Below are 21,849 nucleotides of genomic sequence, written 5' to 3' on the forward strand. Positions count from 1 at the left end.
GCTGAGGGGCTGAGGGCAGGAGCTGGCAAAGCTCTTTGGAATCCTTCAGAGGAACATGAGGATCCTTCTCTCTGTCTCCCTGCCACCACCCCAGTCTTCCCAGTTCTGACCAGCATCATTTCTTGCCTGGGTGGATGATGAAGCACAGCAGCTTTCTTCTGGTCTGCACACTTGTCTGTTTCCACTCCCCCTTTTGTTTTTCCACATGGCATGTCATTTCCCTGCAGACACCTTTTACCAGGTGCCCTTTAGGCTTAAAGTTCACATTTCTTACCAAGACTCAGGGTCCCTCAGGAGTTCCCACCCTGCTGCAGCACCCCTGACTTCCCTTAGCTCCAGGAATAGGCCAGGCCCAGGCTGGTCTTAGGGCTTTGCCTGGACTTACTCCTTTGCCCAGAGTCTTGCCACTCAAAGTGTGGTCCAAAGTCTGTCAGTGTTGGCATCCCCAGGGGCTTGAGATGCTCTGGTCGGAATCTCCATTTTCGCAAGTCCTCCAGGTGAGCCCATCCCCTGCTCTCACGTGGTGTCCCTCTTCACTTCCTTCAGGTCTTGCCTTATATCACCTTTTAGAAAGGCCTTCTCAGACTATCCCATCTAAAAACATTCACCCTGTATCCTTTCCCCTTGCTTTATTTATTTATGTTTAAATTTATAGGGTTTTTTGGGGAGCAGTTTTAGATATACAGAAACATGAACAAAAATTACAGAGTTTCCGCATACCCCTTCATTTCCTTCCTCCTCAGTTTCCCTTATTATTAACGTCTTGCATTTGTAGGGTACATTTATTACAATTGATGAACTAACATTGATGCATTATTAATAACCGAAGTCCATAGTTTACATCAGGGTTCACTCTTGGTGGTATATGTTCTGTGGATTTGGACAGACGTATGATACATGCACCACCTTTACAGGATCATACAGACTAGTTTCACTGCCCTCCTAATCCTCCATGTTTCACCTATTCTTCCCTTCCTCCAGCCTCTGGCAACCACTGATATTTTTACTGTCTCTGGTATTGTCTTTTTCGGGGTGCCATGCAGTTGGAATGAAAGTTTATAGCCTTTTCAGATTGACTCCTTTCATTTAGCAATCTGCATTTAGTTTCCCCTACATCTTTTCATGGCTGTGTAGCTTATTTATTTCATAACAGAAATAGTATTCCAGTATCTGGATGCACTATGGTTTATTTATCCATTCAGCGATTGAAGGTTATCTTAGTTGCTCCCAAGTTTTGGTAATTATAAATAAAATTGCTAAATATTGTGTATAAGGTTTTTTTAATTGTTGTTTATTCTATTACAGTTGTCCCTAAGTTTTTCCCCTTTGTCCCCTCTCCCCCGCCACCAACTCAGCCTACCCCTCACTCCCTCAGTCAGTCCCCCCACCATTGTCCAAATCATGGGTATTTTATATATGTTGCTGCTATGAACATAGGGGAGCAGAAGTTCTTTTAAGTTGGTGTTTCAGAATTCTTAGGGTATATTCCCAGCAGTGAAATTGCCGGGTCATGAGGCAGTTCCATCTTTAATTTTTTGAGGAATTTCCATACTGTTTTCCACAGTGGCTGCACTACTCTGCATTCCGACCAACAGTGCACTAAGGTCCACTTTTCTCCTCAATTTTGCCAGCACTTGTTGTTTGTTGATTTGTTGATTTGTTGATTTGTTTATGATGGTCATTCTGACCAGTGTGAAGTGGTCTCATTGTGGTTTTAATTTACATCTCTCTGATGGCTAGTGTTGCTGAGCATCCTTTTATGTCTCTGGGCCCTGTGTATGTCCTCCTTGGAGAAGTGTCTGTTCAGGTCCTTTGCCCATTTTTTATTGGATTGTTTGTCTTCCTGGAGTGATGTTGTGTCACTTTATATATTTTGGAGATCAAACCCCTGTCTGAGGTATCATTGACAGATATATTTTCGCATATGGTCGGCTCCCTTTCCATTCTGCTGATGTTTTCTTTAGTGGTGCAGAAGCTGCTTATTTTGATGAAGTCCCATTTGTTTATTCTTTCATTTATGTCCCTTGCTCTAGGGGACATATTGGTGAAAATATAGCTGCGTGGACTATCTGAGAGTTCCCTGCCTATGTTTTTCCTCTAGGACTTTTGTGGTGTCGTGACTTATATTTAAGTATTTTATCCATCATGAGTTTATTTTTGTGTATAGTGTAAGTTGGTGGTGGAATTTCAATTTTTTGCATACAGCTGTCTGGCTCTCCCAAAACCATTTGTTGAAGAGGCTATTTTTATTCCATTTTATGCTTTTACCCCCTTTGTCAAATATTAATTGACCACAGAGACATGAGTTTATTTCTGGTCTATCTGTTCTGTTCCATTGATCTGTGTGTCTGTTCTTATGCTAGTACCGGACTGTTTTGATTACAGTGGCCTTGTAACATAGTTTGATGTCAGGTAATGTGATCCCTCCTACTTTGTTCTTCTTTTTCAAAATTGCTTTAGCTATTTGTGGTCATTTATGGTTCCATATAAATTTTTCAAATGTTTGTTCTATGTCCGTGAAATATGTCATTGGTATTCTAGTAGGGATTGTGTTGAGTCTATAAATAACTTCGGGCAATATGGATATTTTGATAATATTAATTCTTCCAATCCATGAACACAGTATATGCTTCCATTTATTTGTCTTTTGTTGACTTCCTTCTTCAGTGTTGTGTAGTTTTCTGCATGCAGGTCTTTTACCTCCTTGGTTAAATTTATTCCTAGGTACTTTATTTCTCTTGTTGCTATAGCAAATGGGATTTTTTTCCTGATTTCTGATTCTGATATTTCATTTTTGGTATACAAAAACGCCTTCAATTTCTGAATATTGACTTTGTATCCTGTTGTTTTTGCCAACAAACAAATTTGCCAACAACTAGAAATTTGTCCATGTCATCGATGTTTTCAAATTTCTTGGCATATAATTGTTAATAGTAATTTCTTGTAATCCTTTGTATTCTGTGGTATCAGTTGTTATTTCTCCTCTTTCAGTTCTGATATCATATATTTGGGTCCTCTCCCTTTTTTTTCTTGATGAGTCCGCTTAAAGGCTTGTCAATTCTGTTTCTCTTTTCAAAGAACCAACTCCTGGATTGGTTAATCCTTTGAATTGTTCTTTTAGTCTCTATGGCATTCAGTTCTGCTGTGATCTTGATTGTTTCCTTGCTTCCACTTGCTCTGGGCTTTGTTTGTTGTTTCTCCAGTTCTTGAAGCTGGAGGGTTAGGTTGTTTATCTGAAATGATTCCATCTTTTTAAGGTAGGCCTGTATTGCTATGAACTTCCCTCTCAGGACTGCCTTCACTGTGTCCCATAGGTTTTGGACTGTTATGTTATGTGTTCATTTTCATTTGTTTCCAGAAACTTTTTGGTTTCTTCTTTGATCTCATTATTGATCCATTCATTATTTAATAGTATACTATTCAGTTTCCGTGAGTTTGAGTGTTTTTGAGTTTTTTCCTTGAGATTGGTTTCTAGCTTCAAGCCCTTGTGGTCTGACAAAATGCTTGTTATTTTGATTTTCCTGAATTTGTTGAGGCTTGTATTGTGTCCCATCATGTGGTCTATCCCTGAAAATTTTCTGTGTGTATTTGAAAAGAATGTGTATTTTGCTTCTTTGGGATGAAAGCTTCTATAAATGTCAGTTAAGTCCACTTGATCTAATATGTCATTCAGTTTCACAGTATTCTTGTTGACGTTTTGTTTGAAAGATCTATCTATTTTTGACAGTGGGGTATTAAAATCCCCTACTATCAATGTGTTGCTGTCTGTATCTTTCTTGAAGTCTTCCAAGATTTTCCTTATATACTGGGGTGCTCCTTTGTTGGGTGCATATAGGTTTACAATGTTTATGTCTTCCTGATAGATTCTTCCTTTGAGTATTATGAAGTGTCCTGGATCTCTTTTTATGGTGTTTTTAAAAAATCTATTTTGTCTAATATAAGGATTGCTACCCCTGCTTTTTTTTCCTGTCCATTTGCTTGGAATATTTTTTTCCATCCCTTTACCTTCAGTCTGTGTAGGTCCTTTGTTCTGAGGTGGGTCTCTTGTAGGCAGCATATGTGTGAATCATGTTTTCTTATCCATTCAGCAATCCTATGTCTTTTGATTGGATCATTTAATCCATTTACATTTAAAGTTACTATTGATAGATACTCATTTTTTCCCTTTGTATTAGTGATCCTCTGTTTCTTGCTCTTTTTCTTCATCTTAGAGCAGTCCTTTAAGCTTATCCTGTAGTGCTGGTTTGGTGGAGGTGTATTCTTTTAGCCTTCTTTTGTCTGGGATACTCCTTGTTTCCTCTTCTATTTTAATCGAGAACCTTGCTGGGTAGAGCAGTCTTGGTTGCAGGCCTTTGCTTTTCATGACTTGGAGTATTTCTTGCCATTCCCTTCTGGCTTGTAGTGTTTCTGTTGAGAAGTCAGCTGCTAGCTGTATCGGGCTCCCTTGTATGTCACTCCCTGTTTCTCCCTTGCTGCCTTTAGGATTCTCTCTTTGCCTTTGTTATTTGCCATTTTAATGATGATGTGTCTTGGTGTGGGCCTCATTGGGTTCCTCTTGAATGGGACCCTCTGTGCTTCCTGGACTTGTGTGACTTTTTCTCTCCTCCAATTAGGGAAGTTTTTCATCATTACTTTTTCAAACAGGTTCTCTATCTCTTCTCTTCTTTTCCTTCTGGTATCCCTATTATATGGATATTATTACGTTTCAGGTTGTTGTGCATTCCCCTAAGTGCCTCTTCATTCTTTTTGAGTCTTTTTCTTCATTTTCTTCCTGTTTCTGGGAGCTTTTTTCCTACCTTATCCTCCAGCTCACTGATTCGATCTGTTCCTTTATCTAGCCTGCTTTTGATTCCTTCTACTGTGTTCTTCGATCCAGAAATTATATTTTTCATTTCCTCTTGCCTCTTATTGAAAGTTTCTGTGTCCTTTTTCATGCTGATATAGTTTGCAGTAAGTTCCTTGTAGTTTCGCTGTAGTTTTTGGTAATTCTTTCTTAGCTCACTGAGCTCATTGAGCTTCCTTAGAACCGTTTGGAACTCAGTATCTGATAGTTTACTTGCCTCTATTTCATTGAGTTGTCTTTGTGGGGATTCCTCCTTTCCCTTTATTGTGTGGTATTTCTTTGTCTTCCCATTATTTGTGAGACTCTTCTTTTTTGCTTCTGCTTCTTAAATTGATCTGTCTTGTTCTCCTGACTTTGTGGCGTGAACTTCTATGGTAGAAGACTGCTGTTTTTTCTTTCTGGATCTGCCTCTGATGATGTCAGATGTTGACCCTGTGTGACCTTAGGCAGTCTGTTTGAGATTTCCAGGAACCTACTCCCTGTGGCTGTCTCCTTCAACTGTTAATCTAGTCACTCTACACTCAACAGTTAAGCTTAGGCACCAGAGGACAGGGCAGAGTCCCTCTGGGGGTGGGGTTATTGTGTCCTATAATGCTGCTGCCACTCAGGGGAGTGGTCTGCCTGAGCCAGATGGCTGCTGCCTCAAAGAGGAGGAGTCAGCACCAAGAACCTCCTGGCTATTCCCTCAGTTCTCTCTCCAAAGCCTCCTTCCGCAGTCTCTCCTCAAGTGTCTCTAGCCCACTCTGTCCTGACCTTTGCTGGAGCCAAGGGTAAGTGGCTGCAAATAAAAATTTATGCATTGGCCCTTAATGGCTTTTTGTGTCTTCAGCTGCTATCTCTGGCAGAGAGCAACCTTGCTGCTTTTCACAGCTGGTTGTTATCTGTGTACTTTTTGGGCTCTGGTGCTGTAGGCTGGGGATCCGTGTTTATGGTTTAGACCAGCTCTTCTCACGGGGATCTAACTGGCTGTTTATCCCTCTGGCACTGCTGCCCATGGGCACCCAGCCCGCCTTCTCGAGTCTCTACCGCACTCCTTACCAGTTAGGTTGTGCTAAAGCTGGTTCTTTTGTCTGTCTGAGGGTATAAAGCCCCTCTCTTGCTGTTGTTCAGTTGTTTGTTCCAGATGATTTCTCCACAATTTATCTGTAATTACAGATTGGTCCTGGGAGGAGGTCAGTGTGACTTCCATTCATTCCTCCATCATTTTGAAGTCTTCATCCATTTGGTGTAATTTGCATCTCTAATGGCCATTGATGTTGAGCACTTCTTCATATGTCTGTGGGCCATCCGTATGTCCCTCTTGGCAAAGAGTCTCTTCAGGTCCTTTGCCCATTTTTTAATTGGATTGTGTGTTTTTCTGGTGTTGAGTCACCTGAGTTCTTTATGTAGTTTGAGATTAAACCCTTGTTTGATGTATTATTGGCAAATATGTTCTGCCATATGGTGGGCTCTCTTTTCATTTTGTTGATGGTTTCTTTAACCATGCAGAAGCTTTTAAATTGGATATAGTCCCGTTTATGTTTTCCTTTATTTCCTTTGCCCTAGGAGATGTATCAGCAAAAGTATTGCTACGTGGGCTATCTGAAATTTAACTGCCTATGTTTTCTGCTAGGACTTTCATGGTATCATGATTTACATTAAGTCTTTTTTAGTTTATTGTGGTATACGGTGTAAGTTCGTGGTCTACTTTCATTTTTCTTTTGCATGTACCAGTCCAGATCTCCCTACACCATTTATTGAAGAGGCTGTTTTTACTCCAATGTATGCTTGTGCTCCAATTTGTCAAATATTAATTGACCATGGAGACATGGCTTATTTTTAGGTTTTCTGTTCTGTTCTATTGGTCCATGTGTCTGTTCTTACGCTGGTACCAGACATTTTTTTTTTTATTACAGTGGCCTTGTAATGTAGTTTGATGTCAGGTATTGTGATCTCTCCTACTTTGTTCCTCTTTCTCAAAATTGCTGTGGCTATTTGTGGTTGTTTATGGTTTCATATAAAATTTTTAAATATTTGTTCTGTATCTGTGAAATACATCATTAGTATTTTAATAGATTGCATTGAGTCTATAAATTGCCTTGAGTAGTATGGACATTTTGTTGATGTTAATTCTTCCAATCCATGAACACAGTATATGCTTCCATTTATTTGTATCTCCCTCAATTCCTCTCTTCAGTGTTTCATAGTTTTTGAGTACAGGGCTTTTACATCCTTGGTTAAATTAATTCCTAGATACTTTATTTTTCTTGTTGCAATAGTAAATGGTATTTTTTTCTTAGTTTCTTTTTCTGTCAGTTCATTGTTGGTGTACAAAAAATGCCATCAATTTCTGCATATTGACTTTGTATCCTGCTACTTTGCCAAATTTATTTATTAGGTTGAGTAATTTTTTTGATGGTGACTATAGGGTTTTCTATGTACACTGTCATGTCATCTGCAAATAATGACAGTTTTGCTTCCTCCTTTTCAGTTTGGATGCCTTTTGTTTCTTTTCCTTGTCTAGTTGCTGTGGCTAGAACTTCTAGTAGTACTGTGTCGAATCAGAGTGGTGAAAGCGGATACCCTTGTTATGTCCCTGATCTTAAAGAAAACACTTTTAGTTTCTGCCCATTGAATGTGATGTTGGCTGTAGTTTCTCATATATAACCTTTATTATGTTGAAGTATGCTCCCTCTATTCCCGCTTTGCTAAGTGGTTTTTTAATCATAAATGGGTGCTGGATTTCATCAAATGCTTTTTCAGCATCTATTGATATGATCATGTGCTTTTGTCCTTCATTTTGTTTATGTGATGTATTATGTTTATTGATTTGCAATTATTGTGCCATCCTTGCATCCCTGGGATAAATCCCACTTGATTGTGGTGTATGATATTTTTCATATATTGCTGGATCTGGATTGCCAATATTTTGTTGAGGATTTTAGTACCTGTGTTCATCAGAGATTTTGCCCTGTACTTTTCTTTCTTTGTTATGTCTTCACCTGGTTTTGGAATTAGGATAATACTGGCCTCATAAAAAGAGTTTGGGAGTCTTCCCTCTTGAATTTTTTGGAATAGTTTGAGAAGGATAGGCGTTCGTTCTTTTTTGAATATTTGTTAAAATTTCCCATTGAAGCTGTCTGGTCCAGGGCCCTTATATGCTAGGAGTTTTTTGATTACTCTCAGTTTTGCTAGTTGTTAATGGTTTGTTCAGGCTTTCTTCTTCTTCTTGGTTCAGTTTTGGAAGATTGCATGTTTCTAGAAATTTATCCATTTTGTTCAACTTCTTGACTTATAGTTTTATAGTAATGTCTTACAATCCATTGTATTTCTGTGGTACTAGTTGTTACTTCTCTTTCCTTTCTGATTTTATTTACTTGGGTTCTCTCTCTTTTTTTCTTGATGAGTCTTGTTAAAGGTTTATCATTTTTGTTTATCTTTCCAAAGAACCAGCTTCTGGATTCATTGATCCCTTGTATTGTTTTTTCAGTCTCTATTTCAATTAGTTCTGCTCTGATCTTATTTCCTTCCTTCTGCTTGCTCTGATCTTTGTTTGTTGTTGTTTGTCTAGTTCTTTTAATTTAGGGTTAGGTAGTTTATTTGAGAATTTTCTATCTTATTTAGGTAGGACTGTATTGCTATGAACTTCCCTCTCAGGACTGCCTTCACTGTGTCCCAGAGGTTTTGGTTTGTTGTGTGTTCATTTTCATTTGCTTCCAGATGACTTTTTGATTTCTTTCTTGATTTCATTGTTAACCCATTCTTTATTTAATAACATGTTATTCAGTCTCCATGTATTTGAATGTTTTTGGGTTTTTTCCTTGTTGGTTTCTAGTTTCAAGCTCTTGTGATCTGAGAAAACACTTGATATGATTTCAGTTTTCTTGAATTTGTTCTGTAAATATCAATTAAGTGCATTTGATCTTGAGTGTCATTCAATACCACAATATCCTTGTGAAGCCTTTGGAAGATCTATCGATTGTTGACATGAGGTGTTATAATCCGCTATGATGACTGTATTGCTGTTGATCTCTTTCTTGAAGTCCTCCAAGATTTTTCTTATATATTCAGGTGTTCCTTTGTTGGGCACATATATGTTTACGAGGGTTATATCCTCTTCTTGCACTGCTTCCTTAAGTATTATGTAATAACATTTTTTGTTTCTTGTTATGGCCTTTGTTTTGAAGTTTGTTTTGTCTGATATAAGTATTGCTACCTCACCTTTTTTTCCATTTCTGTTTGCTTAGAATACATTTTTTTTCCATCCCTTCATTTTCAGCCTGTATAGGTATTTTGTTCTAAGGTGAGTCTCTCGTAGACAGCATATATGTGGGTTGTGTTTTCTAATCCATTCACTTAACCTGTATCTTTTTATTGGAGTATTTAATCCATTTACATTTAAGGTTATTATTTATAGGTACTTATTCCTTGCCATTTCTTCCCTTTGTACCTGTGGCCCCCCCCCACCCACCTTGCTGCTTCTACTTCTCCTCCTCCTCCTCTTCCTTCTCTTCCTCCTTCTTTGTTCTTCTTCTCCTTAAAGCAGTCATTTTAGCGTCTCTTGAAATACAGGTTTTGTGGAGATATACTCTTTTAGTCTTTTTTTTTTTTTTTTTTTGCAGGGGGGCCTGGGAAGCTCTTTATTTCACCTTCCATTTTAAATGAGAGCCTTGCTGGATAGAATATTCTTGGTTCTAGGTTTTTGCTTTGCATTATTTGGAATATTTCATGCCATTCCCTTCTGGCTTGTAGTGTTTCTGTTGAGAAATCAGCTGATACCCTTATCAGAGTTCCCTTGTGTATTACTAGCTGTTTCTTCCTTGCTACCTTTAAGATTCCTTCTTTGTTTTTAAATTTTGCCTTGTGTATTGGCATGGGCTTCTTTGAGTTCATCTTGATTGGGACCCTCTGTGCTCCTGAACTTATGTGGCTTTTTCCCTTACCAAGTTAGGGAAGTTTTCTCTAATTATTTTTTCAAACAGGTTTTCTATCTCTTGCTCCATTTCTTCTTCTTGTATCCCTATGATGCAAATGTTGTTACATCTCATGTTGTCCTGAAGCTCCCTTATACTATCTTTGTTCTATTTTAATGTTTTTTCATTTTGTACTCTGGGTGTTTTTTTTCTACTTTGCCTTCTAACTCGCTGATTTGCTCCTTTGCTTCATCTAGCCTTCTTTTAATTCCTTCTCATCTATTCTTCATTTCAGATATGGTATTCTTCACTTCCACCTGGTACTTATTCATAGTTTCTATGTCCTTTTTCTAGCTGATGTAGTTTCCACTCAGTTCCTTGTAGTTCTCGGTGAGTTCCTCGAGTGTCCTTATAACCATTACTTTGAACTCTATGTCTGATAAATTACTTGCCTCAAATTCATTTAGCTCTTTTTCTGGGGAATTCCTCCTTTCCTTTTCATTGGGGGTTATTTATTTGTCTCCCCATTTTAACCGATTCTTTTTGTGTGCTTCTGCGTATTAGATTGTTCTGCTTTGACTCCCTGTCTTCGCAGGGTGGTGTTCTGTGGTAGGAGTTCTCTGGGACTCAGCAACGCAGTGTCTGTGGTCTCCTGAGATGGATGTTCTAAGGATGCCTTTTATGCAGTTTATGTGGGTTCTGTTGTTATAATTGGGTTTTGATTATTGTTGGGTCATTTGATAGTGGTTCTCCCCTCTGGCTGGCTGACTGAGAGCCATAGTCTCCACTGTGTCTTGTATGCTGTTCTACAGGTGCTGGCAGTACAAGACAGAACAACCCAGAAAACAGAACCCATACCAGCAAAAAATACTTCCCAACCACAACAGCAATATCAACAACAAATGAGCAAAGATTAATAAAGGTGGAAAGATAACAAAAATATTATACGAAAGGAAAAAAGAATATGAGATGAGTAAAGGAAAGAAAAATGATTTTGAGAGGGTAGAGGGACGAGAGATAATAACCATAGGGATTAGAAACAAGGCAAAGAAAGGGAGAAAAAAGTTTAATGCAAAAATAAAAAAGGGGAAGGAAGAAGGCAAAATGGAGTAAGAAAAGGGACAAATATACTATGAGATTTGAAATTAAAAATAGTGAAACAAGAAGAACAGAATTGAAGAAAAATAACAGCAGCATCGAAAACAAGTGAGCAAAGATGAGTAAAGGTAGAAAGAGAATGAGAATATTGTAAGAAAGAGAAAAAAGAATATGCAGTGTCTACAGAAAAGAAAAATCATTTTGATAGGACAGAGGGAGGAGAGATAATAAGAGTAAGATTCTGTGCTAAGAAAGGGAAAATATTTCAAATGAAAAGAAGAAAGGACAGGAAGAAGGCAAAATGGAGGAAGACAGGGCAAGAGTAAACTATGAAATTTGAAAATAAAAAAATTAGTGAAAAAATAGGAATAAAATTGAAGAAAAACCACCAACAACCATGATATCAGCAACAAATGAGCAAAGATTAACAAAGGCGGAAAGAGAATAAGAATATTATAAGAAAGGGAAAAAGAATGTGAGATGACTAAAGGAAAGAAAAATGATTGTGGGAGGATAGAAGGAGGAGAAATAGTAAGGAGTAGAAACAAAGTATAGAAAAGGAGAAAATGAAATTTGAAATGAGAATAAGAAAGGGAAGGAAGAAGACAGAGTGGAGTAAGGCAAGGGAAGAGTAAATTGTGAGATTTGAAATAAAAATAAAATAAAGTAAAATAGGAAAAAAACTGAAGAAAAAGAAAAACATTAAAAAGCTATTCAGGAGAAAAAAATAACACAAATACTGAAAAAGAACGAGGTAGAATTCGCCTCAGTAGAGTTTGCCATTTGCCTGTTCTCTTCTCCTTCTGGGTCCAACTCTGGTAATGTCAGATTGTGTTCCTGTCTAGTTCTAGGCCGCCTGTTTGAGGCTACAAGTGGTCCACAGTTTGTGCTGTCTCCTTCAGGCTTGTCTGCGTCTGGGATGGTCCTTGCTGCTCTGCCCTGTTGGCTTTTTATTAGCATAAAGACCAGGGTTGGGTCATCTAACGTCCAGCAGCGCTGCAGGTACCACCTCAGCCTGCCTTCAGAGGAGCCTTCTGGTACAATTGGGAGGGTAGTATCCCTGGATCTCCCCTGGGAGGTGCTGTTCAGTCTTCAGGGAAGATTGTGGATGTGTTCCTCTGTCCCTGTGCCACATGTCTTCATTTGACCAAGTATAGTTTCTGATGAGTTAGCTGCCCATTTCATGTGAGGGGGTCTATCTGTGTCAAAGGGTCAGCTCTTTCCTGTCTGGCACTGCTGGCAGCTCTGTGTGATCCAAGGCTGGGCAGGGGCCTGAATTCCCCTTGCTGTGCCAATTTTTGCACTCTCAGCCCAGGCGGTTTCAGTGAAATAGGGTCTGAAGAACCAGCATGTCTTGTCATGGCTGAGAAAACGTCAGGAAGCCCCTCCGCCCACCCTTGGTGTCTCCCTTTTTCCCCGTGATTATGCGCCCAGCCAGGGGTCCTTGAGCCTTGCCTGACTGTTCTGCAGAGCTTCCCTGTTGGATATGGTGCTTGCAGTCGTGCAAGAGAGGGTGCTGAGCACTCTTTTCCTTTTCCAGAGGCTTTTACTCTCCAGGGGGAGAGGAGCCTGCCTGGCTGCAAAGAATCTCAGGTGCTCAACTCTTGCCCATCTGCCAGCCTGCTGCCCTTGTAAGAGACACAGTCCTGGACTCTCTGTTATTTGTAGCCCCCAGCTTGTTATTCACACTGGGTAGGGGCCCAGGAATCCCTTCATTGTGCCATTTTCTGAACTCCCTGCCCAGCTGGATCCAGTGGAAAAGAACTATGCTTTTAGCCTGGTCCCTTCACTGGCAGAGCAGCTGTGCATGGCGTCCCTGCCCAACCACACTTCAGCTCCCCTTTTAAAACGTCACTATGTGGCACCCACACTATGGCACTAAGTCACTGTCCAGTTCTCTGTGTACACCACCTCCCCAAAAAGCAAAAAGTCTCTCTGTCATAGCTGCCTGCAAGCCTGCCAATGCCTCTTGACCGACCCAGGTGCAGTCTCTGATCGTTTTAGGAGACAGGGTCCGTCTCTGGCACTCTCCCAGTTGGTGCTGCGGCTATGGATGTACTGTTCGCTGTGTGTGTGTAGCCTGGGTCTCCCACACCCTGTATATCCTCCCAAGTGACTCCCGATTAGGGTTGGGGAGTCCCTGTGTGGGACTAGGCCCCTGACCCCAGTAGGGAGGTGAGCTACAATGCTGCGATTTCTGCCTGGCCTCTCTGCTGCTGCAGGTGCCACTCGTAAGGTATTTCCCCTTCAACTTATAAAATCTCCTTATTGGACCACACAAAGCTACTTCCATGGAGGTAGAAACCTAGTCTTTTTTGTTACCCCTCCATTTCTGTTGCCTAAACAATACCTGGTACATAGTTGGGCTTAGGAAAATATTTGTTGAATAAGTTCTGTACTTTCTGCAACAATCTGGTGCAGTCCTCAGTACTCCTGTTCTTTAGGTGAGTAAACTGAGGTGTAGAGAGAGATATCCACCTTGCACACATTTGGCTAGGTTGATATTACTCAGACTGTTAGACTTTTCCTTTGGTAGATGAGGGAATCAAGGGTCAGAGAAACTATTTGCCTTGGACATACCATTTGTCCTCTCTGCTGTTCTTACCCCTCTGTTCCTAAGCCCAAAATTGAGGTAAAAATACCTCATAGAAATGTTGTGAGGATTAAATGAATTAATATATGTAAAGATGTATTAGTTATTAGCTATGTAACAAATTAGCCCCCAAATTTAGCAGATTAAAACAACACATTTATTATCTCATAGTTCCTATGGGTCAGGAATCTAGACCTGGCTTAGCTGGATGCTTCTGGCTCAGGGTCTCTCATGAGGCTGTGCTCAGGGTGTTGGGTAGAGCTGGGGTGATTTCAAAGCTCCTCTGGGCCTGGAGAACCTGCTTCTGACTCACACACAGTTGCCGGCAGACCTTGTTCCTCACGGCATGGGCCTCTCCACAGGCTGCCCAGGCGTCCTCATGGCAAGGCCAGTGGTGGTGCTGGGGGATAGAAACATGGACTTGTTGTTCAACTCACTCATGCATTCATCGGTTGCTTCTCATGGTCCCCTGACCGGAGATTGAACCTGCAACTGTGGCATATCAGTACGATGGTCTAACCAGCTGAGCTGGCCAGAGCTGAACTACAATTAGTTTTTGTATTTGACCTGGAAAACTCACTTATTAGTTCTGGGAAGTTTTGTAGAATCTTGGAGTTTTCTATGCAGAAAATCATGTCATCTGTCAATAGGGACAGTTTTAGTGTTTCTCTGCATGCATGTTTTTGGGGGCCTTATTTCACTCCTTAGAGCGTCTAGTACTGTGTGGAATAGGAGTGGAGAAAAGAAGTTCTTGACTTTTTCCTCAGTCTTAAAGGAAACCATTAAGTCTCTTACTGCTAAGAATGGTACTTGATGTAGAGTTTGTTTTTTGTTTTTTTGTAGCTCTAACCTAGTCTATATACATTTTGTTTTGTACACTTGTAACATGTGTTGATGGAAAATTTAAATAAATTTTCTCCTAATTCTGTCATCAGAAATTAATACTGTTAACATTGTGGTATATATAATTCCAATGCAAATGTATACTGATTAATATATGTAAGGGATTATAGTAAATATACTTGTTTTGTTCTCTGCTGCAACCACATAATGCTATATTATAATTATATAATGCTAATAAACATACAAACTCATCATAATATTGACAGCTCGATAAAAGAATTCTTTTATAGGTGGTTACACCATAATTTGTCTATCCACTCCTCCGCTACAAGGCACTTATTTTGTAATCAGTTTCTTTCTGATATATTCACAACATCCTTATGTATGTGTTTGGGACTTCTGCTTCTTATTTCCTGTGCATTGTTTCTTAGAAGTGGAATTGTTTAGTCAAAAGATATACAGTTCTTGAGGCTCTTGATTCATATTTCCTGAAGCTGACCTGTAATGAACCACTTACCTTTATGAGATGTCTGATGATTGCTAACAGAGGCTTGAGGGTAACTCTAGGAAAACTCCTTAACTTCTGAACAAAGCTCGCCAGTCAGAAGGATCTTGTTCACATTCATGCAGGAGTCTAACCAACCATAAAATTCTGCAGATCTATGCTTATCAGCCCTTGTTTTTCTACTGGAATCTTCCAAGCCTTTACATTTTCTATTTTGTCCATTTCATTTAATCCCCTAAATTTATAAGAAGCAATGTAAATACACTCAAATCCCAGGTTTGAGTTTATGTGTCATTTGACTTTCTGGCCCTGATCTTTCTCACCTGCAAAATGGGCACAGTAAAACCAACCTTATGAGGTGTGGATTCAGTGAGACCAAGAGGTGACAGAGAGGAAGACATTGACTTGGAGATGCTTAAGTGTAAATTGTGGCCCTGCTTTATACTAGGTGTGTAAATTTTTTGATAGGCCACTAACCTCTCTGAGCCTCAATTTCTTCATCTGTAAGATGAAGGTGATAAAAAAATGGGGATAATCCTAATCTTTTCTAGAGTTTGCTGTGCAGATTAAACAAGAGCATCTCTGTAACACTTTGAAAATTAAGTGCCTCCCTCAGAGGCAAATGCTCATGTGATATAGATAGAAAAGTCTATTTCCTACTATAAGGGGATCACTTGAATGAGGTAGAGTATTTACTTGTAGTAGGCCTGGGTGCTAAGCTATTTCTCAGTTCCTAGCTAGTGTGGAGGATTTCAAGGAAGGTGGAAACATCTCAAATACCCACCTCTGCCACAGTCCACATGGGCAGTACTATTCTAACAGAGACTTGTTTCTGTTTCACTAATTTTTTTTTACACTCCCCGTTTGAAAAAGCAGCCTTTCACAAATTGTAGGGTTCAAGGGGTTAATAGGTGGTCAATGTGCATAAATATTTTGAAGGCACTGAGAATCCCTGGGGAGTTGCGGGGGGAGGGAGGGATAACTTTACTAATGGTTAGTGCATCTTTTCCAAACGGCATTTAACTTTAATTTCTCTTCAAGCCCTTTTTGATTTCCTGGAGTACAGTTTGGGAAAGTGCTTCAAAAATATCTCCTCCTTATTCCCTTATTTGACCTAAAGCAAAGATTCTCTTTCTCAAATTTCTGTCACTTCACACCACCTTCATGGTTTTTGTCATGCTTGTGTATCGCCCACATGATTCTTAATATCCTTCTTTCAAGCCATTCACTTTTGAAAACATTTTAAGTTTCTTTCCAAAGGATTCTTTATATCACTGCAGTTTAAGTGGAGAAATCAATTTTTAAAAACACACTAGAAGAAATGCTAACATAAAAAAGTTCGGTGAACTCCTCAAATGAATTTGGGAATGTATCACATGTGGGAGATTCTGTTTCAGGTCATTCCCTGTGGGTCCGCCGCCTTCCTCAGCCCCGGGCCCTGTTCATTGAACTGTGAGGAAGTTGGATCCTACCCCTCTTCACAGAGTAAAAAGAATTGGACAAGTAGAGAGGCAGCGGGGAGGGGGAGTTTCTGCAAGTTTATCTTCATGAGGTTGGACTCCCACTACAGTTGCTTGGATTACAAAAGACAGAGTGTACCTGAGTGAACCCCTGCCCCTGCTCCTTCTTGAACTGTGGACTGACATTGTCCCCATTATAGAGTAATCGCTGAGGGGACTCCCAACTCTGTCTGCCTCCTCGTTTGAGGCAATGTTTGAGTTCAGCTGAAAGACTGAATCCTTGGGGAGAACCCCACCGTTTCAGATAGGTTGTGGACTGGTCACAGAGGGTGAGAAGTGCCCTGGCTGTTCCTTGAGCACCAGTGACTACACTGGGGATGGAGGTGGAGAAACTGGTTGAACCCTAGGATCCTAAGCAGCCCATTTCATGGAAGGTCTGAGCACTGACAGTTCCTTTACAGTAACAGCACCCCCAACTTTTCTGGATGGTTTTTCAGATGGAGACTTAATGAAATCACTTTGTCAGTTGCAAAAAGAGCCAGGTGGCGTAGGGTGATCTTCAGCTGAGCCGGGGTCACCCTAGAGCTGGAGAGGAGTAAAATCCCATGACATGGAGAAGGAAAGTTGCTCTAGGACGGTGCCAACCATCTGTGCCTCTTTGATTGGAGGTCTCACCCTCACAGGCTCACTCAGTCACATGCCACCAGTGTAGATGGGGTGGAGGAGGGGAGATGCCTCACCCCATGTGGGAGAAGACAAAGGGACAGCCTGCTTCACAGCAGCTTCATCATCCACCAGCAAAGTTAAAAGTAAAATCCTTGTGTATATGCCCTCTGGGCTCTGTCATTCTCACTGTCTCATCATGTGCACGCACGCACGTGTATATTGAACAGGATACGCGCCCAGGCTCTGAAGACAGACGGCCTGGGGTGAAAGTGGGTGCTGAGGCACCAGAGCCCTGCCCAGGTTTTGGTTGTCTTTGCTGCTCACCTTGTCCCTTGCCTGTGTAGACTGACAGGCTCCTGGCGTGTGACTTGTGCTGGGTTGAAGGTCCCTGCTGGGATGGGCCTCAGCCATTATTGCAGTTCTGAGGCCTTTCACAGTTAGGATGTACGTAATTAATTGATCTGTTCCATTGTTTCATGAGGTGTTCAGTAAAAAGGCATTTTTATTTGCTGATCATAACAGAGATCTGTGTAATAAGAATAATGAATTCTATATGGTTCTTCTGTTTACAAATTAAAATCCTTTTAGCTGGTTGCGGACTAGTTGTCTAGAGCCTAGGTTTTATTTTTTTGGGTCATTAACATGTTAAGTTTTTAAAAATATGTTTTGGTGGGGAAAAACTCTGGCGTTTGCCAAAGCTCCCCACCCCCTATTCCCTTTTGTACTTATTGCACTCATTGGCCTGGCCTGTTGTGGTCATTTAAGTCTGTGTTCCATCTTAAGAGACACGCTGTGTGGCAGAGGACTGCTTTGAACCAAGCTAAAATAATGGGCTTGATAGAGCCACCCACACACGCTGAGACCCTGTCAGAGTCCTGGTTTTGCTATTGTACCATGGTTATGTAAGAAGTAACCACTGGGTAACCGAGGGTATACATGACCAATCTCTTGGTATTATCTTTGCAACCTCATGTGAATCTACAAGTACTTCAACATAAAAAAAAATGGGCCTCATTCTGTTGGGAATGGGGTGTGGTCAGGAGCCAGATGCCTCTTTGGAGTGGCCAGTGTGCCCTCCAGGTGTTGGAGTTTTGTTCAGAGGCATTTCCAGTGACCTGAACGTGTTCATTTCCCACAAAAGGCAAACAAGTTCATTGATACAAAGTTGGCTGGGATGAATTTTTTTGTCTGACCCAGTGGTTTGATATATTCTGCGTGGCTTCTTATCGTTTTGAGGAGTGTTTATATGAAAAATCTTGGCTTTCGTGTTAGGTCTGATATTTAGATAGTCTTAAGACACTATTAAAAGATTGATCCAAGCCAGAAAAAAGCAGCCACTTGAAACATTTCATTCCTGGCTGCAGAGCCGAAGATAAATCAGGAAGCCGAGGGGCGGCTTGTGTGGTGTGAGCAAATGAGACAGAGCAGCCAAACTCTGACGTTACTCACCTGTCAGTTGGCCAGAATGAACTGGCCTAGTTTGCCTCTTGGGGGATGTTCTGCCATAAACAGTTGTTAAAATTATGCCACATAGAAATGCATATAAATTTCCTTCTTTCCCTAGTTTTCACATCATGTGTGACTTGAATTCACATGTGGAGATTAGCCTCGATTGGGATGAGTGAAAAGACTGTGGCTGAGGGAACCCAGGAAAACAAGCTGTATATCCCTGTACATTGGGGAATACTTTTCCCACCACAAACCTTTTCAGGACTTGTTAGTTGTTCAACCTCAGATGTTTGCCTTCATATCACAGAAACATCCATGACAGGCTGTCTAGGAGGAGGGAGATAATTAAGGGACTCCTCTGTGCTTTACTCTCTCTAAAGTTTCTGAGATGAATGTGGGGTTCTCAGGTGACACCTAAGTATTTGGTAGTGTCTGAAGTTGATGGGGATGATTTTTCTGTGAAAATATAGTTCAGAAAAGCAAAATACAAGCAAAGTGCTGTCTTTGCAGGCTGAGATGTAGTCAGGTACATTGAAAAGAGATGATAGAGCCAGTGATGGGCAGTCTCAGACTTTTCCACTGAGGAAATTGTGGCGTATCCATATCAAGGAATGGCATTTCATCCATAAATAGACCGAGTTAGAAGTTTCTGGTGGTGAGTTGTTAAATGAGAAAAACCCAGTTGCAGAAAAATTTATAATATGATCTGGTTTTATAAAGTAAATCTATTTGAGAATATTGGGTTTGTAGTGACTATATGAACATGGAGGAAGACATGAAATGTATATATTAGGTTTTTAACATTGATTACCATGGGGAGGGGGTAAGTAGACTGTAAACAAGGGAAAATACTTCAAACAAAAAGTTAAAGGAGTGTGAAAGATGTTTCATCCACAAAAAATTACATTTAGGAATGTGTGTGTGCCTAGTGAAGGGTATGATAGAATAATTATAAAAATGTTAGATTCATTTCAAGGTACTGGGTTTTCGACTGATTTTTACATTCCTTATTAAATGTTTCCTAATTGAGTATTTTTTTAATGAGAATTTTGCAATGAACATTTTTACTTTAAAATTTATTTTTATAAAAATAAAGTATATCCAATCTTAAAGCTCTTTTCATTGTGAGGAAATGTTCTAGCAGGTTCAAAGGCACTCAGACTTACGACTTTTGGGGGGAGGAACAGGAGCAGAAATGTGGAAGAGACACCTCTTTTTGGGGTAGGTGGTGAGAAACAAAGTCCAAATCCTAAAGGAGAAAGAGAAGAGCTCTTCTGAGCCTTGGGGGCCGAGAGACCCACACTTGGATCTTGGCAGTGTGTCTTACTTGTACCATGGTTGGAGATCTAATCCATGCCCCGATTCCTACAAAATGGGGAGAATACTATAGTGTCATTGGGCCTGGCACATCATAAGCACTTAATAAACATTTTTGTACTGAACGGAGACTGAATAAATGAATGCATGCATGTTTGATTCATTGAGGTCACATATGTAAAGTCTGAGCTATGTTGTAAATACTCAACAAATGGTAGTTTTCTTCCCCCAATTCTCATGTTCTTTTCCTAAACCGGCATACCTGGGGAGTGAATTCAGTGGAGTAGGGTCTTGTGGTATCCTGAGTTCCATGTTTTGCGGTACAGTCTTACATGAGGGTGGACATGAACTTGGTCAACTGCTTCTCCTCTTTATGCTTCCTCTCTAAAATGGATGTTATGATAATACCTTGGAAGGATTAAATGAGATACCAAAGACATGACGCCTGACAAAAAATGAATATTCACTACATTTAGTGGTTAATAAACATATTAAGAGTATTCCCCAGGTTGAATACACAGTACTTTGTATGTGCGTCTGTAAATGGAGAGTATTTTACAGAGTGCCTGATACAGAATAGGCACCTGAAAGATTAACAGATTTAGATAACCTGAGCATAGTATATGTCAGCATCCTGATTTTATTGGCACTGGAACCAGTTAGCTTATTTCCATCATGTAAAACAGTTCTTGAAGGCATTCTGCAAATGTGCCTTTGCTAAGGTTGTCTTTTCCAGCGATGATCTCAAAAACAGAGAATGTATTATTATTTATAAGATGAACATTGTGTGTTTTTCTTTACACAGACTCCCCCCACCCCTGCTTTTGGTTTAAATTGCCAATTTAAAAAAATAATTTTTTAACATTCTTGTACCTGCAGGGAAAATGAGGTGCTCAAAGTCCAGCTGAAGAAATATGTAGGAGCTGTCCAGATGCTGAAAAGAGAAGGTCAAACAGCTGAAGGTGAGGGGGAGACAAGCCCGGGTGGGGAAGGGGCCAAGCCTTTACATCTTTATCACCCCTGTGCCTGGCACATAGTAGACACTCATCATGTGACAAGTGTATATGCAGATGAATTAGAAAAGCAGGATTCTGGAAAATTAATGCTGGAAAATCCTGCTGGGTATTCTAGCTAAACTAATATTGTAAAACTTACTTGTTAGATTATTAACAACAGTCATATCAATTTGTATACTTAGGGAATTTTATGTCTGGAGTCTTGAGACCCCTTACAACATGAGTAAGTCACATTAGGCCAGGGATAAAAGCAACAGAATGCTGAAGTGGTGGAGAATCCGAGCTCTGGACTTACGTTAACCAGGTTCCAGCCCCAGCCCTGGTTAAGTATGTTCATCTCTCTGTACCTCAGTTTCTCATCTGTAAAATAGGGTTTGCTGACAGTGCCTACCTCATAAGGCAATACATGTAGACAGCATAATTCCAGCTATAGAGTAAACGCTGAGTAAATTTTAGCTATTACTAATATTATTAATCAGAAATATAAGTGGATAGAAAAATGATCACTTGACAAGATCTCACAAAATGAAGTGGCGATCTATGCGTCCTCTCTCTGTAGTTTTGCTGCAGTTTAACTCTCATGAATCTACTGAAACGTTTCTCAGGTCAGCCTGAAGAAAGGCTATAACTTTGGCTGAAGTATCTTGCAGCCCTCAGCCATCTGAACATTATAAGGTTTACTTAAACAGAAATGAACTCTTAGAGTTGTGGACATTTTAACGTAGGGGTGGGTGGTCTGTGCTCACAGGCCTCGGGAGTCAGCCACACTGGATTTGAATTTAGGCTCACCCGTTAAAACTTGACCTCTTGGAGTTATTTTGTTATCTGTGAAAGGAAACATCACATCATTGTCATGAAGTAATTGTGGGCATTTACCAAAACAACACAAAGCTTCCAATATGGCATCTGGCATATTCTAGGTGTTCAGTACATGCTAATCATTTTTCTGGTAATAGAGGGGTACAGGATTGGAATCTGGGTATGGCTTGCATAGTATTATCATAAAGACTTCAATTTTCTTTGATGCTTCTGTATTTCTTATGGTCCCAGTTTGATCAGATTCAGTATATTGATGATTTTAACAAAGTACCATGCCTTGCTTCATTCATGATTGGTCTATATCTGTTACCAGTCTGGGGGTTATCACTGCAGAATTAATTATTAACC

The 21,849-nt window shown here is 40.2% G+C and overlaps 1 protein-coding gene across 1 annotated transcript in view; it reads left to right on the top strand.

Moving 5' to 3' along the window:
* The window catches only part of SNX29 (sorting nexin 29), a 547,242-nt gene that overhangs the window by 191,426 nt on the left and 333,967 nt on the right, over positions 1-21,849 (top strand). The window contains exon 14 of the mRNA XM_054589590.1: positions 20,546-20,628. Within this exon, the coding sequence (XP_054445565.1) occupies positions 20,546-20,628 (83 nt within the window). The remainder of the gene's footprint in view (positions 1-20,545; positions 20,629-21,849) is intronic.

This window comes from Pteronotus mesoamericanus, unplaced genomic scaffold (assembly GCF_021234165.1).
Source record: "Pteronotus mesoamericanus isolate MK-2021 breed Mesoamerican mustached bat unplaced genomic scaffold, CSHL_Meso_final scaffold_167, whole genome shotgun sequence".
NCBI lineage: Eukaryota > Metazoa > Chordata > Mammalia > Chiroptera > Mormoopidae > Pteronotus > Pteronotus mesoamericanus.